A 25,048-nucleotide genomic window follows, 5' to 3' on the forward strand; every position below is an offset into this window, starting at 1 on the left:
TGAACTGAACAATAACAAAAAACCAAATCACCTACCAGAGACAAAGATCTAAGTCCAGATGTACGAAACTGGATAAATTCTAACTCTTTTTTTCCTAGCCCCCTTTTCTAGAATATTCTTGTCCTTGCAATCACATAGAGCTCCTCGGCAGCTCAGTAGTAAACTAATCTGCCTGCAATGCAGGAGACACTGGTTTGAACCCAAATGACAATCCACTCCCGTATTCTTGCTGGGTAAATTCCATGGACATAGGATCATGGCAGGCTACAGTCCAAAGGGTCACAAAGAGTTGGACATGATTGAACGACCGAACATAAGCATACACACTCAGGCAACATACAGATTCTTCCTACTTGATATGACATTCTCCATGTCGAGTCCAGTCCCCCCATGAATGAGTTTCTTCCAAGGTAGGGTCAGATTTGGTCCCTGCAGCCCAGTGACTTGACTGACGTCCTGACCTGTCTAGTCTTGCCAGAATTGTTTGTTGTTGGGGAAGAATTTGTAACCTACACTGCTCCTATTGGCCTTACTCCTAGAAGCGAAGTGTTCGCTGGCATTTTTGATGTTCCCACTCTGGATTGACTCTGCCTGGATACATATACCCACACACCAAGTCATCCTGTGGGGAATGCTGGTCCCCCTTTCTCTCTCCAAATGCCCTTATTGCTGTTCTGCAAATCTGAGTCTTTATTTTCATGCATCTGCTCTGAAAACTCAGCATATTATGTTTTGAATGTGAGTCTTTCAAATTTATAATGGACAAATCTAGAGAAGGAGGGACATTGAAAAGTCTGGAGCTCTACTCTGGGGAAGGACTTTTTATGGGGTGGGACATCTTCCCTGTAGCTCAAACAGTAAAGAATCTTCCTGCAATGCAGGAGACCTGGGTTCCATCCCTGGGTTGGAAAGATCCTCTGGAGAAGGGAATGGCAATCCCCTCCAGTATTCTTGCCTGGAGAATCCCATGGACAGAGGAGCCTGGCGGGCTACAGTCTGTGGGATCGCAAAGAGTCAGACACGACTGAAGTGACAGACTACACTACTCCATCTTCCCCAGCCAAGGAGTCTCCACAAAGCCCCCTTCATGTCGCTGTTCCTCAGGCTGTGGATAAAGGGGTTCAGCATGGGGGTGACCATCGTGTACACCACAGATGCCACCACTCCAGTGTCTGCTGAGCAGGAGGATGAGGGCTGGAAATACACCAGAAAGAGTGTCCCATAGGAGAGAGTGACCACTGTCAGGTGAGAGCCACAGGTAGAGAAGACTTTATGCTTCCCCCCAGCAGAGGGGATCCTGAGGATGGTGTGGATGATGTGGGCATAGGAGACCAGGACACAGGTGAGAGGAATCAGACCCGAAAGAACAGCTTCAGTTAACATGGTGACCTGAAAGATATGTGTGCCTGAGCAGGCAAGTTTGAGGAGTGGGGGTATATCACAGAAGAAGTGTGGGATGGCATGGGAGGCGCAGAAGGAGAACTGAGACATGAGGAGACAGAGGGAGAAGGCCAGGAGGTGGGAGCTGAGCCAGGATGCGGCGACCAGCAGCAGGCAGCGCTGGGGCCCCATGATGGTGGTGTAGTGGAGAGGAAGGCAGATGGCCACGTAGCGGTCATAGGCCATCACAGCCAGCAGGAAGTCATCCAGCAGGGCCAATTCCATGAAGAAGAACATCTGCACGAGGCACCCAGTGTGGGAGATGGTGCAGTGCTGTGTGTGGATGTTGAGCAGCACCTTGGGGACGATGGTGCAGGAGAAGCAGGTGTCGGTGAAGGACAGGTTGGCCGGGAAGAAGTACATGGGGGTGTGGAGGCGGGGGTCAGAGCTGATGGCCAGGATGACGAGCAGGTTCCCCAGCATGGTGACCAGGCACACGGCCGGGAAGATCCCGAACAGGAGAGGCTGCTGCTCTGGGTGCTGAGAGAGGCCCAGAAGCAGGAAGTCAGAGATGCTGGTTTGGTTTGTAATGCTTATTTAAAGGAGAAAAATGCAAGGAAAATATTGCTTCAAAAAACTTATATCATTCAAAGCCTTTGTCTGTTTTCTGTGTTTTTTCCCAAAGGTCACAGAGATGTATAGATGTCTCTTGCTGGTGGGCATGTAAACATGTCCAGATGTGAGAACTAAGCACAGTGATTGGGAGACTTCTTGGGAGATTCTGCATTTTAGTTGTATTCTAGGTTGTCCTGTAGACTTTCTGGTTGAGGGTTGAACTGGAGATTAGTTGGGAAGAAAATTCCCAAGTCTTAGTCCATGCCTATTTTTTCAAATAGGAAAGCTATCAGTTTCACAGGCTTGTGAAATTTGAGACAGATATCATGAAAGTGAAAGTGAAGTCACTCAGTCGTGTCCGATGCTTTGCAACCCCGTGGACTGTAGCCCACCAGGCTCCTCTGTCCATGGGATTCTCCAGGCAAGAATACTGGAGTGGGTTGCTATTTCCTTCTCCAGGGGATCTTCCCAACCCAGGGATCGAACCCAGGTCTCTGGCATTAGAGGCAGATGCTTTAACCTCTGAGCCACTAGAAAATTCTTAAGGCTAGTCCTCTCTCTTTCTCTCTCTGTCTCCTGTATGTGTGTTTTGTTGAGGAGTAGAGAAGGGATACTAATTATATAGAAAGATCACAACTATCACTCAGATATTCTTCATATGATGGGAATATCCTTTTTCTTTTGAAGATTCATCAAATAAGCTACTGTGGATGAAATTACTTTATAAGCTCAAAGGTATTTGACAAACAAGAGTTATCATCATCAACACTGTCAACATCTTCAGTCCTTGGGAATGTTGGCTTTGATGTCCTATAGACTGGATGGACTTCTTTTCTGGCTGTGTAATCCTTTGCAAACTCCACATCCTATTTTCTTTTTGCTTCAGTTTCCTCATCTGTAAATTATGTGCATACTTTGTATACTTACTGTAGCTCATCAATGAGATGACATATTCAAAGCAGTAGCACAGAATAGGTCTTCAATAAACTGTGATAATAGTTACGAATATGGTAGAATCAGTAGTAGATAAAATGGAGCCTGGTGTCCTGATACACCAGAAAATATTAGAGGACATGCCTCCCCACTGTAAACCCTCACTGAATCTTATATTTTTGGGAATTATTTACTATCTGTGAGTTTCATTTTCTTCATCTATAAGATATGGACATCAACCTACCATACAGGACAGTTGAGAATATCAAAACCCTAGGATCACTTAAAAGTTTTCTCAGGACCTGTGATATAAAGTTTACGATGAGAGTTTCTGCATTTGGATGGTGTGGGAAGATGAGCACACAAACAGGCAATGGTAGCCAGGCCACTGTCATGCTCTTTGATGTGGTTATCCCTTCTGGGTCTGACAAACCTTTATTTTCCACCATCCCCTCTGTGAGCCGTAATCTTGAACAAGTTTTCTCAGTCTTTCTGGCCTCAATCTCTGTATCTGCGCAAGGAGGATAGTTAATAACATTGTGGTCAGGACTGAATTAGATAAGGATTGCCCCGGGCTAGAACAATGGTTTGTATCAAATAATCCTCAAATACAGCTTCCTCTGATATTGTTTTTTCTTGATGGAGTTAACAAAAGGAGGATGCTTTCTGGGGCAACCAACTAGTCCTCTATGTTTGTCCAGGACTTTCCTGCTTTCAAAATGAAACATCCCACTTCCAGGAAACTCCTTCAGTCCTGGGCAAATTGAACTTGGTCATGGTTTGTGAGAAGCTGGGCTTTGAAACCTGTAAAGTTTCATATATGGAATTGTGCATGCTACTGTCAACAGTGTTATCATCACCTTGGGTGGCAATGGTCTGACCTAGGAGTACCATAACAAAGCATCCACTGTGACATGGGCAGACCCAGGTTTGAGTCCCAGCTGTACCATCTTGGTGGACAATATTTAACTTATAAGAACCCCAGTTGTGAAATGAGCCTAAATAAGCCTATTTCACATCATTCCGGGACTGAAGTTAAGAAGATGGACTAAGGCTTCTTGAACTATCAGTGGGTGTGGGGATTGTTACTGTCTTTGGGTGGTGGCATAGAATGATTCTGAAAGTCACTCAGGGTAGAGTGAGCTGTGAGTGGATTGTCCAGGCATCATGTAGGGGTCCTGAGCACTGTTATTACAGCTATAACGTCTTGGCCTCTGCAGGGGCTTGGGGATCACTAATCTACACTGACTCTAGGCTAGACTCTCTAGAGGGTCATGAATATTAAGTCCTCCTCATGATGGATAAGAGAGCCAGATTGTATTTGAGTGAAAGTTGCTCAGTTGGGTCCAACTCTTTGCAACCCTATGGACTATATCCTGGCAGTTCCTCTGTCCATGGAATTCTCCAGGCCAGAATACTGGAGTGGGTAGCTGTTCTCTTCTCCAGGGGTCTTACCAACCTAGGTATTGAACCCAGGTCTCTCACATTGCAGGCAGATATTTTATTGTCTGAGCCACCAGGGAAGTATTTGGCTAAGAGTAAGGAAGGGGCAATAAGGAATAGGGGAGGAGATGTGTGTGTGTGTGCGTGTGTGTGTGTGTGTGTGTTGACCAATGTCTCCCACCTCTACCACTCAGGTCTTACCTGGAAATTCTGACCATCCTCAGATCTCGTCACCATCACCAGGTGTTGGGTCTGCTTTACTTGTTTGGTTTGCCTACCTGTCTTCTCCTACAGAGGACTGGCTAGGACCTCAGTTTTCTTCATTCCCTGTAACAGCAGCATAGACTAAAGACCCAGGGCTGGAGCAGTCTGTCCTCAGGCACAGGGGCTAGGCAGAGCTGTGGGCTTTTCATATGGAGTATCTCCTGGGACTCACTCCCTGATCTCTTAGTTAGAGACAAGATGGGGCAAAAGTCCAGCCTCTCAGCTGTCCCCTTGGGGCCCTGGACTCCCGAGTCTTGGCAGTGTCAGACTGACCAGGCCTGGGAATACTGATAGCACTTTACCTGATGCCCTTCCCCTGGGCACAGAAGGGAGAGGACTGCATTGCTGCAAACCCTAACCTACTGTGGAGTTCACACGCTCTAACCCAAATCCTTATAAAGAACACCTATCATGTCCCAGAAAATAAACAATAACAAATGAAACTGAAGAGATTTGATGAAGTGTGGGCCACACAATCATTGTCTTTAAATTTCTACAGTTCAATACATAGAACAGGTTGTTCCCTGTGACTCCAAAGGGTAGAGATAAAGCTCATTTGTAAAAATCTGCTAAGTAATAGAGACACTTCTGTATACAGGATTTTCTTTATATTTTTAAAATTGTGAAATACATCATATATGAAAAAGAGTTTATAAACTATATAGGAATAGTTTTCTTATAGTTTTGCTATGCTAGAGTAGAAAATGGCAACCTGCTCCAGTGTCCTTGACTGGAAAATTCCATGGACAGAGGAGCTTGGTGGGCTATAGTCCATGGGATGGCAAAGAGTCAGACAGAACTGAATGTACGCACACAAACACACACACACACACATAGCAGCAACTCTGTGCATATGCATGAATTGTGTATTGTTTCCCTATTTTTGTCTTTCACATGACTGGAATCATTTTGCTTCTTTCACTTCTTTCTTTCTGAACTGTTTATATTAGTACTTTCTCATTTATATTAGTGCTTGTAGCTACAGTTCATTCTTTTTTTTTAGATTGAAGTAAAGTTGATTTATAATGTGTTAATTTCTGCTGTACAGCACAGTGATTCAGTCGAATTTTAGAACTGCAGCTAAGGGAGTGTGGACTCTAATTCTATTGTGTGATTGTACTATATTATCCATTTTGATCTTTTTTTCTTTTTTTTGGCCAAGCCATGTGACATGTGGAATCTTAGTTACCAGAACAGGGATCAAACATGTGCCTCCTGCAGTGGAAGCACGGAGTCTTAACCACTGGACACCAGGGAAGTCCCTCCACTCCAATCTTAATGGACATTTGAGTTTGTTGAGTTTTTGGCATTTCTCCCCAAAAGGTTCTTCATCTAAAATAGAACTCCTCTTTTTATCATTAAAAAATGAGGGAAAAAATGACATTTTCTGTTGTTCACTTTTTCTTAAAAAACTTTTCTGCAGGGAAATTGGAAAAACTTTCAGACTATCATCCTCTAAAGAGAACAACTCCACAAAAATAATCATTTACCATTCCTTTGTTCTACTACTGATATTTTAGTGACAGCCTAACCTTTATTATTTTAGCAGAAAAGGCTAGAGAACTGGAATTTTCCTCCTTGTTTCTTTCGTATTAAGTTTTTAGATTGTTTCATAGGTGAGACAGGAAAAGCACAATAAATGAGGTCAGAACATCAATTTATTCCATTTGGAATGTCTGCACTCACGAATTCTTATACAATCTCCTGGTGTGCCTGTTCAACTTTCCATAGGGTATCTACTTATAGATACAAGCAGAAATGTTTGCAAGGTATTGGTTAATGCCTTAGTTTGGGTCCTCTGAGAAGCAGATGCCAAGGTGGGATTTGGCGTGTGAAATATTTGTTGAGAAGGTGGCAGGGGAAATCAGAGAGAGCTTTGAAGCCTTGAGACCTGTGGAAGAAAAGAGAGGATAAAAAAGGATGGGATAGGAAGAGTCTCAGACTGCAGCAAAGTGCCAGGACGGTTTTGACTAGGCCAGTGCAGGGTTGAGTGGTGGGGAGGGTGTCCTAGAATCAAAATTATCCACCAGAAGAGCCCTGTAATTCTTGGAGATAAGCCTGCCTTCGTACCCCTGGCATGCTTAATCATTGGCTAGGAGAAGCCTGTATAAGCATGGCTTGTGCTGTTTACTGAAAAAAGGAAGAAGCACAACCCAAAAGTTGAGAATTATGCTTATTTGGAAGAAATGTGTATGTGTGTGCTCAGTCGCTCAGCTGTGTCCTTTTCTTTGCGACCCTGTGGACTGTAACCCACCAGGCTCCTCTGTCTGTGGAATTTTCTGGACAAAATACTGGAGTGGGTTGCCATTTCCTTCTCCAAGAGATTTTCCTGACCTAGGGGTTGAACCCACATCTCTTGCATCTCCTGTATTGGCAGATGGATTCTTCACCACTAGCTAGGGTACTGAGAACTTAAGCCTGGGAGGCATCCTCTTAGGTAGCTCTGAGGGACTGTTTCAAAGAGATAAGAGAAGATCTGTGAGTTGGCCTGTGTAACTAACATTTAAAACACCTGACTCAGGAAGTTTCTCCTTGCTTTCCATCAGGACACGTATTGCCCAGTCCTGGTCATGTCCTGTCACATAAGAGCTTGAGACTATGAAAGAAAAAGAAGGAAACTGTGTGTGTAGTAGAGTGGGTCATCAATACTCATGCCTTACTTGTTTTTACCAAAAGTATAATAATCTTGTATTGCCGGTGTCTCCTTTCCCTTACTGAGCTGTGCTTAATTTTGAAGACAGCAGCTACCATTGATTTATCCTTGCAATATTTTCATATTTTGCCATTTTGCAACTGAATATAATTCCTAGCACAGAGCAGGTGTTTCATAAATTCTTTTTTTAAAGTATTTATTTATTTATATTTGGCTGCACAAGGTCTTAGTTATGGCATGTGGGATCTAGTTCTCTGACCAGGGATCGAACCTGGGTCCCCTGCTTTGGGGGTTCAGAGTCTTGGCCACTGTTGACCACAAGGTAAGCCCCTGTTTCATAAGTTTGTATTGAATGAATGAATGCTGAGGTGTACCTCTAGAAGTTATGCTAATCGGTCTTCCTCATCAGTTTTTTCATAGCCTGTTTCATGTCCTTGTTCCTAAGGCTATAGATAAAAGGGTTCAGCATGGGGATAACTACTGTATAGATGACAGTGATCACACGGTCCTTCGTCACTGAGTAGGTGGATGAGGGGCGGATGTACACAGATATTACAGTTCCATAGAATAATGCCACAACTGTGAGGTGGGACCCACAGGTGGAGAAGACCTTGTACCTGCCTCTCCTGGAAGGGACTCTAAGAACAGCATGGGTGATATAGACATAAGAGACAGTAATGAAAATGAAGGGACTCATGATCACCAAGGAGCCCTCTGTGAAGGCCAAAAGCTCATTGACAGAGGTGTCAGAGCAGGAGAGTGTCAGCAGAGGCTGGACGTCACAGAAGAAGTGGTGGATGGTGTTGGGCCCACAGAAGGAGAGGTGGGCCATAACGATGGTGTGGGTGAGGGAGTGGAGGTGGGACACCAGCCAGGACGCTGTCACGAGCTGGAAGCAGCGTCTGGGGTTCATGGCGGTGGTGTAACGTAGTGGGTGGCAGATGGCCACGTAGCGGTCCAAGGCCATGGCAGCCAGGAGGAAGCTGTCAGTGGTCCCAAAGGCCACAAAGAAATACATCTGGGCCAGACACTGGGCGAAGAGGATGGCCTTTCTCTGAGTCAGCATGTTCACTAATATTTGTGGCACGATGACAGTCGTAAAGCAGATGTCCACCAGGGACAAGTTGGAGAGGAAGAAGTACATGGCGGTGTGGAGGTGGGCATCCCCCTGGATGGCTGCCATGATGACCGAGTTGCCTCCCATATTGACCAGGTACATGGCCAGGAAGCTGGCAAAGAGCCACACCTGCTGTTTGGGGTCACTGGTCAGTCCCAGAAGGAGGAATTCAGTGATGTGGCTCTGGTTTTCCCTCATCATTGATCTCCTGCAAATAAAAAATATAAAAGAATATTAGGTGTGTGTTGTGTGGCTTGGGGTCTTCAGTCTGGTAGAGGAGATGTTGCATAATTTATCCCAGCTTGTGCACCCCATGAAGGGAGTCATTCATGTAGACCACCATATATGATATAACTTTATATGGTTGGTCTTGACACACCTTGATTTCAATTCCAACTTTGTGTCTGACTTGTCTTGAATAGGATGCTTCAATTCCTGTTCCTTGTCCAAAAGATAAAACTTGTAATATCTATCTTCTTTGGGTAAATGGTAAAGGTCTAAAAAAAAGTGTTCAGAAAGAATCAGTTTGCTTGATTTCCAAAGCTGTTTCTAAGATATCATTTTGCTATGTCTGCCCTCAGTTATTAATCAGTATGCTAATCTTCAGCTGCTTCCTGGCCAGATGATTCTGGTGATGGACACCCAGTTTCATCAGTGTGGGGATCTGTTGAGGGTGAATGGCAAATTGGAGAAATGTTTCTGGCAGAGGGAGCCTATTTAACCAACATTGAATTTGGTGATTTAGGCAGGTGGATGGACGTCAAAGAAGAAATAGAGGAACTAAGAGGCAAGTGCTCTTATAGGCAAGAAGCATCCGAAGGGTGGTAGTGTGGGCCACGGAAATGTGAGGAGATGCAGCATTCTGGCAAAAAAACAGTGACCTGATTAGGAAGGTGCTGAGCCTCAGGAATAGGTTGTTTCTGTCCCCCGAAAACAAGAACAGGGGACACTGAGCCAAGGCTCCAGTCTGGCAGGAATCGATGCCCTAGTTGTCTATCTACCAGGTTGGAACTCAGTTAAAAGGGAGCAAGACCAGAACTGATTGGGACATAGAGTTTGAAGCAGCCAGCAGCCATCCGGATCGATACTGGGACCACTGAGTTACAGAGCATGCACTCCCTGTGTCCACCCTTCCTAGGGACAGGATTATCTTCAGAGAAAACAGCAGAACAGAAAGCCTACAAGTGGTACTCAAATACTCCCAGAAAAAGGTGTGTGGGGGGGTAGAGTTAGAGATGCAGATTTTGAATTAGAGGAAGTCCACATCCTGTGGGCTTCCCAGGTGGTGCTAGTGGTAAGGAACCTGCCCGTCAATGCAGGAGATGTAAGAGGCGTTGGTTTGATCTTTGGATTGGGAAAATCCCCTGGAGGAGGGCGTGGCAACCCACTTCAGTATTCTTGCCTGGAGAATCCCCATAGCCAGAGGAGCCTGACCGACTACAGTCCGTGGGGCCACCAAGAGTCGGACACGACTGAGGTGATTTAGTGTGCATGCATGGCACGTCCTGTGTGCCTTGTGTCCTCAGAATCTTTCTGATCCTTTTGAAGGGTCAAAAGCAAACAGAAGTACTAATGATACGTTTAAAAAAATAAATTTATTTATTTTAATTTCACCAGTCCAGGTTTGATGCATGATACTGGATGCTTGGGGCTGGTGCACTGAGACGACCCAGAGGGATGGTACGGGGAGGGAGGAGGGAGGGGGGTTCAGGATGGGGAACATGTGTACACCTGTGGTGGATTCATGTTGATGTATGGCAAAACCAATACGATATTGTAAAGTAATGATACATTTTTGATGCTTAGTGATCTTGAATAAAAGTCACTGCCCTGCTTAGGAGAACTCAGACTTTTAATTTCTCCTTTAATACCCCAACATGTATGTGCATACAGTAGCATTGTTTTCTGAAGCATTTCATTTCTCTCTGAGATGCTTAGTGCTTGGTTCAAATTGAAAGGGACCACTAGGACATGGATACCACCTGGAGAGTTTTATGATGAAAGCACTACCAAGGCAGGGTTCACTCACTACCAAGTCTGTTTCACTCCCCATTGTTTTAAGTGACTTGCATAGGACTTGGCTAATTGTAGCTGCATAATGAATCCTGACAGGTTGAACCAGATACATCACCTCTGATCACCCCTTGCAAGATTGTGGGTTTTACACTAGCAACTTGGAGACTAGTCTCCAGGGATCAGGAGAGTCGATGGGAAAATTTGGTAATTTGGGAATTGGTTCTGGTTCAGATGTCTAGGCTGGTGGGTCAGAGGTTAAAGCATCTGCCTGGAATACGGGGGACCTGGGTTTGATCCCGGGGTTGGGAAGATCCCCTGGAGAAGGAAATGGCAACCCACTCTAGTACTCTTGCCTGGAGAATCCCATGGAGGGAGGAGCCTGGTAGGCTACAGTCCATGGAGTCGCAAAGAGTCGGACATGACTGAGTGACTTCACTTCACTTCACTTCTGGTTCAGATACTTTTTACTTCACCTGGGAATATTTATATGCTTCCATCTATCTTCTCACCCGAAAAATGGGAAAAATAAATATAATTTCTTGAAGTTTATTATTCAGTTCAAATAAGATGGCATATTTGATAGTGGTGAGGTTGTACAACATTATGAATGTACTGAATACCACTAAATTGCACACTTAAAAATGGTTAAAATGGCCATTTTATGCTACATATATCTTACCATAATAAAAAGGAATATATTGTTATTAAAAAAAGATGGCATATTGGAAAAGTGTTTGAGATCTACACTCAAGTCCCATGGGCAGAGGAGCCCAGTGGACTATAGTCCATGGGGTTGCAAAGAGTCCGACACGACTGAGTGAAATCTACAAGGTTCTATGCAAATGTTATTTATACTACTCTTAATATTTCTTTCTAGTATTCTGTACCAAAGTGGGTACAGCTAAAAAATAGTGGATGCAGTTTAGAGGGAGCCAGGCAGAAGGTAAGGGGGCTAGTGTGTTTAGGGGGAGGAGATTGAAGTGGTCATTGGAAGGCAGGTAAGTGCTAAGGAGGTGAGGAAAGAACAACAGGGTGCATACCTAGGACTAAATTGGTTTTTCCAGGGAAACAGGGTATTAATTCATTGAAAAAGTAGAAATGGTAATCAAAACCATTTTCCTCTCAAAAAACCTCAGCCCCAAATGGTTTTAAGGTAAATTATACCAAAGTTTCAAGAACATTTCATGATACAGTAATCCTGCTCCTACATGGATATCCCAGAGAAATTTCCATCCAGGCAGATAAAAGCTATGGATGAAGATATTCTTGTACACTCATTAACGGTCAAGGGGAGCTCGTGGCAATCTGGGTGTCCATCACTGGGATGGCAAATGTGACAGAAGAGTACTGAGGGGTACAATGCACCTGTTTATTTAATTTTATTTATTGGCCAGGCCACGGGGCATGTGGGATCTTAGTTCCCCCATCAGGGGTCGAACCTGTGTCCTCTGCATTGAAAGATGAAGTCTTAACCACTGTACCACTAAAGAAGTCCCCAATGCAGCTGTTGAGAAGCAACTGATGAGAAGTATTGATAGCAACACTGGTATATTTTGAAAACATAATCTGAGTGAAAAAGTAAGACAATAAATGAGATCTATAACACAAAATGGTTTATATACATTAAAAAGGCAACACTGTGATAGTCATTTCATAATGTATATCAAAATATCACATGATATAGCTTAAAATATTTAAAAATGCAACAAATCAGAAAGTCTGTCTATACACAAAGTTAAACATTAAGCATGTCACCATGGATGAGGGCAGGAGGAGTGGGGCATTGGTATGTAAGTTCATGTGTGATTGAAGAAGCAAATAAAATAAGAAAGGGGCCCAGTGTTGGCAATATGAGCTGAGGTGTGTGGTTAATTTACACTTCTGCATCTGAGCTCTATGAATACTGTATCATAGGAAAAGAATACTGTATCAAGTCTTAACTTGAACTCAGGGGACTTCTCTTCCTTCTACTTCTTGGAGCATGAACCCATCAGGAACACAGACGCCAGGTTATCCAACTGCAGCATTGCCAGTAAACAGTGCCCACTGCCTCCTAAACTGTGTCCCTTGATCCTTTGTAAACAAAACTGGATTACATCTATGTCTTGGATTGAAATGCTGGAGCCAAGGATTCTACTAAGCCTGGCAGTACCAGCATCCTCTGTTAGCTGACTTTACTCTTTGCTAGTGATGTTAGCTATGCTTTTCCTTCCTGGTTTGCTTCACCGATTCATAATTCACTCGGCGCATTTTCACTGCATGCCCACAAAGGGGCTCAGAAGAACCACTATAGCCATTCTGATGTTTGAAAATAGCAACATGTCCCCAGGCTTATTCTCTGGGTGAAATTCTCCCCAGTCTCTTCCAAACCTTACCCAGTAGGACTCGGCATCATTCCACCGTCTGTAGTCACCTTTTTGAACTACTGGTTGGCATGGCTGAAGCTCTCTATGTGATGGCCAAGTATTTCCTTTTAGACTGTAAATTTCTGGGGGATATTTGTAAAATTTTAGGTTGCTGCTGATGAAAATGATCTTAAGAAGTTATGCAATTCATAGGTTTCTGAACTGTGCTTTCTTGGGAGACTCAGAGGCCACACCAGGAGGGGCTGAGAAGCTGAACAGAATTCTGAATGGGAGAGACTCTAGGTGTCTTCCTCTTTTATTGGAGAAATTCTTTTATCTAGTGTTTTATTCGCTGCATTGCTTCAAGAAATATTAGGAAGACGTATTTGAAAACAACATACTCGCTTTATGTAAGGAGAACTTGAGGCTCAGAAAGGAGTGATTCACCCAATACCTCAATCCTGGGTTCAAGCCATGGGTCAGGAAGATCCTCTGGAGAAGGGAATGGCAATCCACTCCAGTATTCTTGCCTGGAGAATCCCATGGACAGAGGAGCCTGGTGGGCTACAGTTCGTGGGGTCACAAGGTCGGACACGACTGAGCGACTAACACTGCTACACTACACTGCTCAATATCCCCTTACTAGTCTCATGGGTCAACTTATGGCCCATGCTATTCTGAAGATGCTCAGAGGCCATAGCATCTGCAGTCTTGACCTCAGCAGCCCTGGTGTTGGGGACAACCAGGGGCTAGGCTGGGCCAACAGTAGCTGGGTTCTACCTGACAGCATCAGGGCAGTTACATCTAAGCCACCTTAAGTACAGAGCTTCTTTCCTTGGGGTCTTACCTGCCAAGAACAAATCCTTCTTGTGTTTATATAAATGGGGAAGGAGAAATAGAGAAGTGTGGAGACCATTGGATCTGGTTTGTAGTCTGAGCCATGCTGAGCCTCATATTATGTCCTTGTAAAAAGAGGGTATTTTGCAAGATGATCTCTCAGTTTCTAATACATGAGAATTGGTAGAATTAAGGTATAGTGACGAGGTTGAATATAATGGCTACTTACTCAGAAAAGGGATGATGATGTTCGGGGTGGCTGTTAATGAGTCCAGGCATTTTCTCTTCAGTCTCATTGGCCTTGGTGATTAGGGGAGGAAGACGGAGGTGGGGAGGTCAGTAGAGCTCCCATATCAAGTGAGGAAAAAATTTCCAGGCTTTATGCAGGAGCTGATGGGACTCACTAGACCCTGAGAGCTGTGAGTGTGGTTGTCATCTCTGATACCTCTCTCTCCATTTAGAGAAGTAATCTTTCAGTGTAGCCCCAGGCATCTGGGACCCAAGGCTGTCTCCCCTCCTTAGCTACCATCACTGGCCTCTGAAGATATACTCCAATGATGAGTAAGAGTGGGAACCCAAAAGGAGGTGATTGTCCTCTACATAACTTCACCCCAAGGAGACACACAGTCATTCCATCTACCAATCTACCACCCCCAGGGAGCTCATTAAGAAGGAAGGCTTGGGAGAAGAGTAAAGACTATGGAAACTCAGGATTCTGGGGTGACAAGTTTCTTCAAGTCTTTGATAATTAATGGCTTATTATTATGATTTAGAAGGGTGTGGAGGTGGATAACTAGAGAAGGCTTGGACCTGGGGCCGTCCCTGGGATGGAGGAATGATGTGTGGTCCCGTGGAAAGGATCTTGAGGGTGCAGATTCCTGGGCTCTCATTAGCTAATTAGTTGTGATTTGGGGCAAACTCTTAGCCTCTCTGAATTTTAGGTTTGTTATTTATAACATGGGTTTTTTAGTACTTGTGTACCAGAGAGTGTGGACTGGAGAATTACATAAGTGCAAGAATGAGAATCTGTTCACATAGTAATAACCACATATTAAACAATTATGTGGCATTTTATATACAGCTCTTCAAGTGCAGTACCCTTGCTTTATTTATTTATTTATCTATTTATTTTTTTACACGGGGGAAAAAAACGTTATTTATTTATTTATTAAACTTTTTATTTTTACTTTACTTTACTTTATAATACTGTGTTGGTTTTGCCCTACATTGACATGAATCCACCACGGGTGAGTACCCTTGTTTTAACAAATGAGGGAAATGAGACTCAGTCTCACCAGATAACTTGCCCAAAGTCATATAGTTTGGAAGTACTGCAGCTAAGTTCAAATTCAAGCGTGTCTTGCTCCTAAATTCCACACTTCCTCTACTTTGTTATGCAGAAACTACACCTGCGAATATCTGTGATGACTCCATCTCACTGTTGTGAAGTGGTATCTCATTATAGTTTTGATTTGCATTTCTCTAGTAATTAGTGACATTGAGCATCTTTTCATGTGTCTATATGTGTTGGCCATCTATATGTCTTCGTTGAAGAAAGGTCTATTTAGGAATTCTGCCCATTTTTATTTTAGCTTTATTGAGTTATACTTGACAAATACAAACTGTATATTTAAGTCGTACTATTTGATGTTGTGATATATGTGTATGTTGTGAAATGATCACCACAATCAAGCTGATTAACATTCGTCACCTCATATAATTACTTTTTTTGTCTCTGTGTGTTTATGTGTATATGTGTGTGGTGAGAACACTTAAGATTTACCTTCTTAGCAGATTTCAAGTATGCAAGACAGTATCATTAACTTTAGTCACCATGCTCTACATTAGATGTCAGTAATTTATTTGTTGACATAACTGAAACTTGGGCTTCCCTGGTGACTCAGAGGGTAAAGCATCTGCCTGCAATGCAGGAGACCCAGGTTCCATCCCTGGGTCAGGAAGATCCCCTGGAGAAAGAAATAACCCACTCCAGTATTCTTGCCTGGAGAATCCCATGGATGGAGGAGACTGGTAGGCTATAGTCCACAGGATCACAAAGAATCAGACACGACTGAGTGAGTTCACTTTGTTAACTGAAACTTAGTACTCTTTGGCCAACTTTGCATAATTCTTAACAATTAAGACATTACCAATTGAGGGACTTTTAATGCTTATCAGATATTATTTTCTCATAATTGCATACACTTATCTTTCACTACCACACATAATATGCATTGAGTACATTCTGAGGTTTTGTGCTGATTGCTCTCTAGTCATCATTGCTTTCAGTCTCTACAATAGCACACTGAGGGATGTACTATTATTTATTTATTTATTTTTGTGTTTAAGTCATGTGCAGCCCTTTTGCAACCCCACGGATTGTAGCCCACCAGGCTTCTCTGTCCATGAGATTTCCCAGGCAAGAATACTGCAGTGGGTTTCCATTTCCTTCTCCAGGGGATCTACCTGACCCAGGGATCGAACCTGGGTCTCCTGCATTGGCAGGCAAATTCTTTACTACTGAGCCATCAGGGAATTACACCTATTTATTTTTTATTTCCACAATAAAAGTTTACTTCTTGTTGATACAAAGTCCAATGTGAATGTGACTTCCATGCAGTCCTTCAGGGTCCCAGGATTCCTCTTTCTTGCAGCTCTACCCCCTCTATTTCCTCAGGGGCATCTCTTCAGCTAGTAGTTGGGTTAAGAGAGAGGGTTGCAGGTGAGGAGACTTGAATGGATCAGGCTGAAAAGTGGTGTGTATCCTTTCCACCCACATTCTTTTGACTAGAGCTCAGTTACATGACCACACTTAACTATAAGAAAAGCTGGGAAATGTGGGCTATTTGTGTACTCAAGATGAAAAGGTCATGGGTTTTGAGTGTCATTTCATTAAAGCCTGAACATGGAGAGAAACAGAAGTGTAGCTATGTCCAAGTGTCTGAGGGAAAGCATTTCAGACAGTGAAAATGGTCAATTCAAAGATCCTGAGGTAGGAGCAATCCATGTTTATTTAATGAACACCAGAGATCAGTGTTTCCATGCAGGAGTACATTAGAGAGCAAACAACAATATGTGACGGCAGAAAGCTAGGGGCCAGGTCACATAGGATCTGGTGGCTGTGACAAGGCTTTGGCTATTTCTCTGAGTGCAGTAGGAAGCCTTGGGTCATTGCACAGGTTTTAGCAGTGGAAGAGCATGATCTAACTTATACTTTTCCTTCCAAAGTTTTAGGTTGCAAAATTTCAAATTCACATAAAAATGGAGAGAAGATTGCAATGAACTCTTATCTATCCTTCACGTAGGCCCACAGATTGTTAACATTTTGCCCACACTTGTTTTATCCCTTTCTATAAATTTCTACTATTTATTTTTTGGTGAACTATCTGAAAGTAAGTTGAAGAAAACATGCCCTTCGCCTTTAAATACTTCAGCAGGCATCTTCCACAAAACCCCATAATAATAATTGTATAAGAGAAAATAAACACAGATCCTACATGATATCCAACCTGAGGTCCAATTTTTTCAATCTAGTCCCCAATCAAGGTAAATGTGTTGCATTTGATGGTTTTATTTCTTTTGTCTCTTTTAATAATGGGAAAACATGCCCCCTCCTACATTTTCTATTTTTGGTTTGTTCACTTTTCCTGACATTGCAGAGTCCAGGTCAGTTGCTTTGCTGAATGTTTAACATTATCTAATTGTTTGCACATGATTAGATTTATATTTAACATTCAATCAGAATACAAGGGAGATATTGTGTACCTCTGGTTCCATTGTATCCATAGGGACAGAGGGTCAGGTCCACTATTGTTCAAGCAAGTTTGATTACTTTGTTAAGGTAGACCAGCAGATATTTCAATGTAGATGCAAAGTTTCTCTTTTATAATCAGTAAGAAGTCAATGGCAGATATCGGAGAAGGCAATGGCAACCCACCCCAGTACTCTTGCCTAGAAAATCCCATGGACAGAGGAGCCTGGTAGGCTGCAGTCCATGGGGTCGTTAAGAGTCGGACATGACTGAGCGACTTCACTTTCACTTTTCACATTCGTGCATTGGAGAAGGAAATGGCAACCCACTCCAGTGTTCTTGCCTGGAGAATCCCAGGGGTGGGGGAACCTGGTGGGCTGCTGTCTATGGGGTCACACAGGGTCGGACACGACTGAAGCAACTTAGCAGCAGCAGCAGCAATGGTGGGTATTTGAAACTGTGTGACTATCCATTTTTTTCCCCTAACACCTTTCTACCAAATGATTATATCTTCAGTTCAGTTCAGTCGCTCAGTCGTGTCTGACTCTGTGCGACCACATGAATCACAGCATGCCAGGCCTCCCTGTCCATCACCAACTCCTGGAGTTCACTCAGATTCACATCTATTGAGTCAGTGAGGCCATCCAGCCATCTCACCATCTGTCATCCCCTTCTCCTCCTGCCCCCAATCCCTCCCAGCAGCAGAGTCTTTTCCAATGAGACAACTCTTCCCATGAGGTGGCCAGAGTACTGGAGTTTCAGCTTCAGCATCATTCCTTCCAAAGAAATCCCAGGGCTGATCTCCTTCAGAATTGACTGGTTGGATCTCCTTGCAGTCCAAGGGACTCTCAAGAGTCTTCTCCAACACCACAGTTCAAAACCATCAGTTCTTCGGTGCTCAGCCTTCTTCACAGTCCAACTCTCACATCCATACATGACTACTGGAAAAAACATAGCCTTGACTAGATGGACCTTTGTTGGCAAAGTAATGTCACTGCTTTTGAATATGCTATCTAGGTTGGTCATAACTTTTCTTCCAAGGAGTAAGCGTCTTTTAATTTCATGGCTGGAGTCACCATCTGCAGTGATTTTGGAGCCCCAAAAGATAAAGTCTGACACTGTTTCCACTGTTCCCCATCTATTTCCCATGAAGTGATGGGACCAGATGCCATGATCTTCGTTTTCTGAATGTTGATCTTTAAGCCAACTTTTTTTGCTCTCCTCTTTCACTTTCATCAAGAGGCTTTTTAGTTCCTCTTCACTCTCTGCCTTTTCATACTGTTCAGGTAGAACAGTAGTATATCTACTACTGCAGGCAGGAATCCCTCAGAAGAAATGGAGTAGCCATCATGGTTAACAAGAGTCCGAAATGCAGTACTTGGATGCAATCTCAAAAACGACAGAATGATCTCTGTTCGTCTCCAAGGCAAACCATTCAATATCACAGTTATCCAAGTCTATGCCCTAACCAGTAACGCTGAAGAAGCTGAAGTTGAACGGTTCTATGAAGACCTACAAGACCTTATAGAACTAACACCCAAAAAAGATGTCCTTTTCATTATAGGGGACTGGAATGCAAAAGTAGGAAGTCAAAAAACACCTGGAGTAACGGGCAAATTTGGGCTTGGAATGCGGAATGAAGCAGGGCAAAGACTAATAGAGTTTTGCCAAGAAAATGCACTGGTCAAAGCAAACACCCTCTTCCAACAACACAAGAGAAGACTCTACACATGGACATCACCAGGTGGTCAACACCAAAATCAGACTGATTATATTCTTTGCAGCCAAAGATGGGGAAGCTCTATACAGCCAACAAAAACAAGACCAGGAGCTGACTGTGGCTCAGATCATGAACTCCTTATTACCAAATTCAGACTTAAATTGAAGAAAATAGGGAAAACTGCTAGACCATTCAGGTATGACCTAAATCAAATCCCTTATGACTATACAGTGGAAGTGAGAAATAGATTTAAGGGCCTAGATCTGATAGAGAGAGTGCCTGATGAACTATGGACGGAGGTTCGTGACACTGTACAGGAGACAGGGATCAAGACCATCCCCATGGAAAAGAAATGCAAATAAGCAAAATGGCTGTCTGGGAGGCCTTACAAATAGCTGTGAAAAGGAGAGAGGCAAAAAGGAAAGACATAAGCATCTGAATGCAGAGTTCCAAAGAATAGCAAGAAGAGATAAGAAAGCCTTCTTCAGTGATCAGTGCAAAGAAATAGAGGAAAAGAACAGAATGGGAAAGACTAGAGACCTCTTCAAGAAAATTAGAGATACCAAGGGAAAGTAGTGAAACAAGTGTAGTGTTTATTAGGATAAAAAAGTGGCTGTGGATAGACACACTGATGGGATCGGAGAGTGTTGTGCCTTTGGGGTGGTTTAAATCACTTACATGGGGGAAGTTCTTCAAGTCTCCTCTGGCCACTCATCTTGCTGTATCTGGCTCTGGGTCCGTGTCTGGTCTGACTCAGGGCCCTCCTTTCTGTGCATGTGCATCTTTTAGCCAAGATGGATTCCAGCACAGGGGTTTCTGGGACGTTACAAAACATATTATTATCTGGTGTCCCCTCCCTTCTCTGACCCCTGAGGAACCTTTCTGCACATGTGTAATTTGGAAAGTCTCCTTGAACTCAAGAATGAGAAATGTGTGGTCTCTTTATCTCTTATCAAAGCAGGATTCAGCATCTCCTTCCTCTTGAGACTCTTGAGAGTCCCTTGGACTGCAAGGAGATCCAACCAGTTGATCCTAAAAGAAATCAGTCCTGAATATTCATTGGAAGGACTGATGCTGAAGCTCCAATACTTTGGCCACCTGATGTGAGAAACTGACTCCTTGGAAAAGACCCTGATGCTGGGCAAGATTGAAGGCAGGAGGAGAAGAGGGCGACAGAAGATGAGATGGTTGTATGGATGTCATCACTGACCTGATGGGCATGAGTTTGAGTAAGCTCTGGGAGTTGGTTATGGACAAGGAAGCCTGGTGTGCTTCAGTCCGTGGGGTAGCAAAGAGTCGGACACAACTGAGCAACTGAATGGAACTGAGCTGCTCCCACCATTAACTTTATCTTTGAGTATCTGTCTACAAGGGATAGATTTCAGCTGCTCAGCCTGGGGTCCATTTATCCCCTACCTCACTATGAGAGTCTTCACAGAGTGAAGCTGACATCCATGTTGGGAAACCTGTTTTTTAGAGAAATGGCTGACTTCAGGACTGGAGCAGAGAAAGTGCAAGATGAGTCTGGAATATCTTGATGTGATAGAAGGCAAGAAAGTGCTCAGAGAGTGGTGGAAACATCAACAGGCACAGAAGTAATAGCTTATAACTCACTAGACAAAGCAGGAAACTGTAACTCTATACCAATATAAGTAGAGGGATGAGATATTTATGCAATTTCAGACTACCTTCCCATTCTGTCTTCAATGCTTATTCTGTTCTTTTCTCCTAGCCAGCTTTCTCAAGGCTTGCTTCATGTCCCTGTTCCTAAGGCTATAGATAAAAGGGTTCAGCATGGGGATTACCACAGTGTAAATGACAGTGACCACCCGGTCCTTTGTCACTGAGTAGGTGGATGAGGGGCGGATGTACACTGAGATGGCAGTCCCATAGTATAATGCCACAACCATGAGATGGGGCCCACAGGTGGAGAAGACCTTGTACCTGCCTCTCCCGGAAGGGACTCTCAGAACAGCACGGGTGATATAGACATAAGAGACAGTAATGAAGATGAAGGGACTCATGATCACCAAGGAGCCCTCTGTGAAGGCCAAAAGCTCATTGACAGAGGTGTCAGAGCAGGAGAGCATCAGCAGAGGCTGGACATCACAGAAGAAGTGGTGGATGACGTTGGGCCCACAGAAGGAGAGGTGGGCCATAAGGATGGTATGGGTGAGGGAGTGGAGGTGGGACACCAGCCAGGATGCTGTCATGAGCTGGAAGCAGCGTCTGGGGTTCATGGTGGTGGTGTAATGTAGTGGGTGGCAGATGGCCACGTAGCGGTCCAAGGCCATGGCACCCAGGAGGAAGCTGTCAGTGATTGCACAGGCCACAAAGAAATACATCTGGGTCAGGCACTGGGTGAAGGGGACCTTCTTGCTCTTGCTCTGCATGTTTGCCAGCATCTGTGGCACGATGACGTTTGTAAAGCAGATGTCCACAAAAGATAGGTTGGAGAGGAAGAAGTACATGGGGGTATGGAGGCGGACATCCCCTCGGATGGCTGCAATGATGACTGAGTTGCCTCCCACATTGACCAGGTACATTACCAGAAAGCTGGCAAAGAGCCACACCTGCTGTTTGGGGTCACTGGTCAGTCCCAGAAGGAGGAATTCAGTGATGTGGCTCTGGTTTCCTCTTGTCATTTCTGTCCCCCAAGTGGAAAATCTAAAGGAGTGCTAGGCATGAGTCCTGGCTTGGAATCTCCAGTTCTGAATTCTGATGAGTGGCTGGTATAGTTGACAGGCATATGGATTTTAGCATCATACGTTTGGCTTTCCATCCTGGCTCTGTCACTGACTGACACACGGCACAAAGTCACCTCCTGAACTTTCATTACCTTAATCCATAAAGACAGAAAATATGAAATTTACCTCCTCAGGCTATTCTGTTTTGGACAGGAATTCTTTTTTGTTTCCTCAAAACAAATATCAGAATATATTAACTTCTCCATGAGAAAACATATACATCCTATAGATGGTTTTCCTAGCTCCACTCTCTTTGGGAAAAGTTTATGAAATGCATTTGGGGGTTTGAGTAACAATCACTTTATGAGTGTCATGAAATTGGAAAGTCTACAACCCTCAAGGAGATGAAACTTTATGGTACGGGGACAGAACCAGTTTCTGGAATTGTGTGGCATAGGGGGAGACCACTTTTTGGCATCAGGAGAGAGCATCTGTTTGGTTGGGTTTAACTTTTTATTTCATTCAGGAAGTCATCGTGGCAGTAACAGGTGAGTGTATTGACAGTAGATCAGAGTTGTTATAAATTGTCATCTGAGCATAAGAACTATATAAACGGAGTAAGTAGGCTGGCACATAACAGTGAGAGGACTGGATAGCAAGGTTCTGGGCTTCAGGAGCTGGATTCTAATCTGAAAACTGGCACAGAGGAGCCAGAGAACAAAGCAGGACCCCTGTCGGAAAGGAATTGTTTCTCTGCTCAGCAATTATAAAGGTGGAGACTCAGCTGCAGTGGAATAAGATCAGAAACCAACTATCAGCCCTCACACCCAGGATCAGATCCTGGTTATCAGGCAGAACTACCTGAGGCTGAGTCAGTCATTCTGTGCCTGGACTTGGGTTCCTGCTGTCCACCTTTCCTACAATCAGGATTATTTCCAGAAGCGAACACAGGAAGTAATCTGCAGATGTCTCTCAGTGATTGCTGATAAAGAGTGAAAAAGATATATAAAAGATGAGAAGTCTACACTCAAGGACACTGAGAACTAATTTTTAAAAAATGTTTCAAGTCCTTAAATGAAATTTTCTGCATCATTGGAAAGGATCCCTACAGTCTGCATCTCTCTTGGCACTTTTCCAAGATACAATGGCATAGGTTCCTGTAGCATATTTTTCTCCACAAAGTGCTTTGGATCAAGATAATTTCTCCTATCAGGAGACCTGAATGACATAGGAGAGGGCCAGGGTATTTTTTCTCCAAGGACATCTTCCAGGGATCTGATTGGCTATTCAACACTGTGTTCCCCAGTTCACCATTGTATCCTTGTGGTTAAAAAGTACTGATTAAACTTAAAAGCTTTTGCACAGCAAAGGAAAATATAAGCAAGGTGAAAAGACAACCTTCAGAATGGGAGAAAATAATAGCAAATGAAACAACTGACAAAGGATTAATTTCCAAAATATATAAGCAGCTTGTATAACTCAATACCAGAAAAACAAACAACCCAATGAAAAAGTGGGAAAAAGACCTATACAGACATTTCTCCAAAGACATACAGATGGCCAACAAACGCATGAAGAGATGCTCAACACAGCTCATTATTGGAGAAATGCAAATCAAAACCATAATGAGATATCACCTCACACCAGTCAGAATGGCCATGATCAAAAAGTCTACAAACAATAATTGCTGGAGAGGGTGTGGAGAAAAGGGAACGCTGTTACACTGTTGGTGGGAATGTAAATTGATACAGCCACTATGGAAGATGGTATTGAGATTCCTTAAAAAACTAGGAATAAAGCCACATATGACCCAGCAATCCCACTCCTAGGCCTATACCCTGAGAAAACCAAAATTGAAAAGACACATGTATCCCATTGTTCATTGCAGTGCTACTTACAATAGCTAGAACATGGAAGCAACCTGGATGTCCATCAACAGATGAATGGATAAAGAAGCTGTGGTACATACACACAATGGAATATTACTCAGCCATAAAAAGGGATGTCTTTGAGTCAGCTCTCATGAGGTGGATAAACCTAGAGCCTTTTATACAGAGTGAAGTGAGTCAGAAAGAGAAAGATAAGTATATTCTAACACACATATATAGAACTAGAAGAATGGTACTGAAGAACTTATTTACAGGGCAGCAACGGAGAAACAGACATAGAGAATAGACTTATGGACATGGGGAGAGGGGAGGAGAGGGTGAGATGTATGGAAAGAGTAACATGGAAACTTACATTGCCATATGTAAAACAGATAGCCAATGGGAATTTGCTGTATGTCTCAGAAAACTCAAACAGGGCTCTGTATCAACCTAGAGGGGTGGGATGGGGAGGGAGATAGGAGGGAGGTTCAAAAGGGAGAGGATATATTATACCCATGGCTGCTTCATGTTGAGGTTTGACAGAAAACAACAAAATCCTATCAAGCAATTATCCTTCAATAAAAAAAAAAACAGTAAACAGATTTTAAAAGAAAAATAATACTGAACACAATGAAAGTAATATGCCATGTGCTAGGCATTGTACGATGATTTAATCCACCTAAGAACTCCCACACTATACAGATGAAGAAGCAGTTACACAACCATTAAGAGATGTTCAATAACTTGCCCAAGATTATACAACGAGTAAGTGGTTTTAATTCCAACCCAGAGCAGTTTTGTTTCAGGGTCCTGTTCTTAGCCACTAAACTATACTAATTCTCTCCCTATGAAGTACTTGCAGACTTCATTTGCAGAGTAAATTCAGAATGGGTTTTCTGGGTGGCTCAGTGATAAAGACTCTGCCTGCCAATGCAGGAGAAGTAAGAGACACGGGTTTAATCCCAGGGTTGGGAAGATCCCATGGAGAAGGAAATGGCAACTCACTCCAATATTCTTGCTTGGGAAATCCCATGGACATTGGAGCCTGGTGGGCTACAGTCCATGGGGTCCCAAAAGACTCTGACACAGCTTGGTGACTGAGTGCACACAAAATTAGAATAAGCAACTTTGACAGCCACTTGAATGACTGGGACGTGTTGCATGGGGACCTGAATCAGATTCTTTGAATCAGGAGAATTAGTGGAAATAGTACAGGATTTGGGTTCTACTCCTGGTTTAGTTACTTACCAGTTGCTTCCCCTGAAAAGTCTTTGTGCCTAGTTTATTTTTCTCATGAAAATATGGAAGTACAATGCCTATTTCCATCAGAATGTCATGGGCATCAAATGGGTGAACATGTCTTTGAAAAGGAGTGAAAGTGCTTTGTTAGAGTGTGTGCTATAAAATTTGTATTATATA

The 25,048-nt window shown here is 43.4% G+C and overlaps 3 protein-coding genes across 3 annotated transcripts; all 3 read right to left on the minus strand.

Annotated features, from left to right (window-relative positions):
• Positions 1-1,014: 1,014 nt before the first annotated feature.
• On the minus strand, positions 1,015-3,878 carry LOC138435143 (olfactory receptor 1f45-like). Its single transcript, XM_069579544.1, has 2 exons — positions 3,820-3,878; positions 1,015-1,972 (listed from the first exon to the last, which is right to left on the minus strand). Exons 1-2 carry the CDS (start codon positions 3,876-3,878, stop codon positions 1,015-1,017), a joined length of 1,017 nt encoding a protein of 338 aa, XP_069435645.1.
• Positions 3,879-7,676: 3,798 nt separating this feature from the next.
• On the minus strand, positions 7,677-8,606 carry LOC138438028 (olfactory receptor 1L6-like). The gene has a single exon (XM_069586273.1). It carries the CDS (start codon positions 8,604-8,606, stop codon positions 7,677-7,679), a length of 930 nt encoding a protein of 309 aa, XP_069442374.1.
• Positions 8,607-20,777: 12,171 nt separating this feature from the next.
• LOC138438029 (olfactory receptor 1L4-like) lies at positions 20,778-21,719 on the minus strand. The gene has a single exon (XM_069586274.1). It carries the CDS (start codon positions 21,717-21,719, stop codon positions 20,778-20,780), a length of 942 nt encoding a protein of 313 aa, XP_069442375.1.
• Between the last annotated feature and the right edge of the window lie 3,329 nt (positions 21,720-25,048).

Source organism: Ovis canadensis, chromosome 3, assembly GCF_042477335.2.
Source record: "Ovis canadensis isolate MfBH-ARS-UI-01 breed Bighorn chromosome 3, ARS-UI_OviCan_v2, whole genome shotgun sequence".
Lineage (NCBI taxonomy): Eukaryota > Metazoa > Chordata > Mammalia > Artiodactyla > Bovidae > Ovis > Ovis canadensis.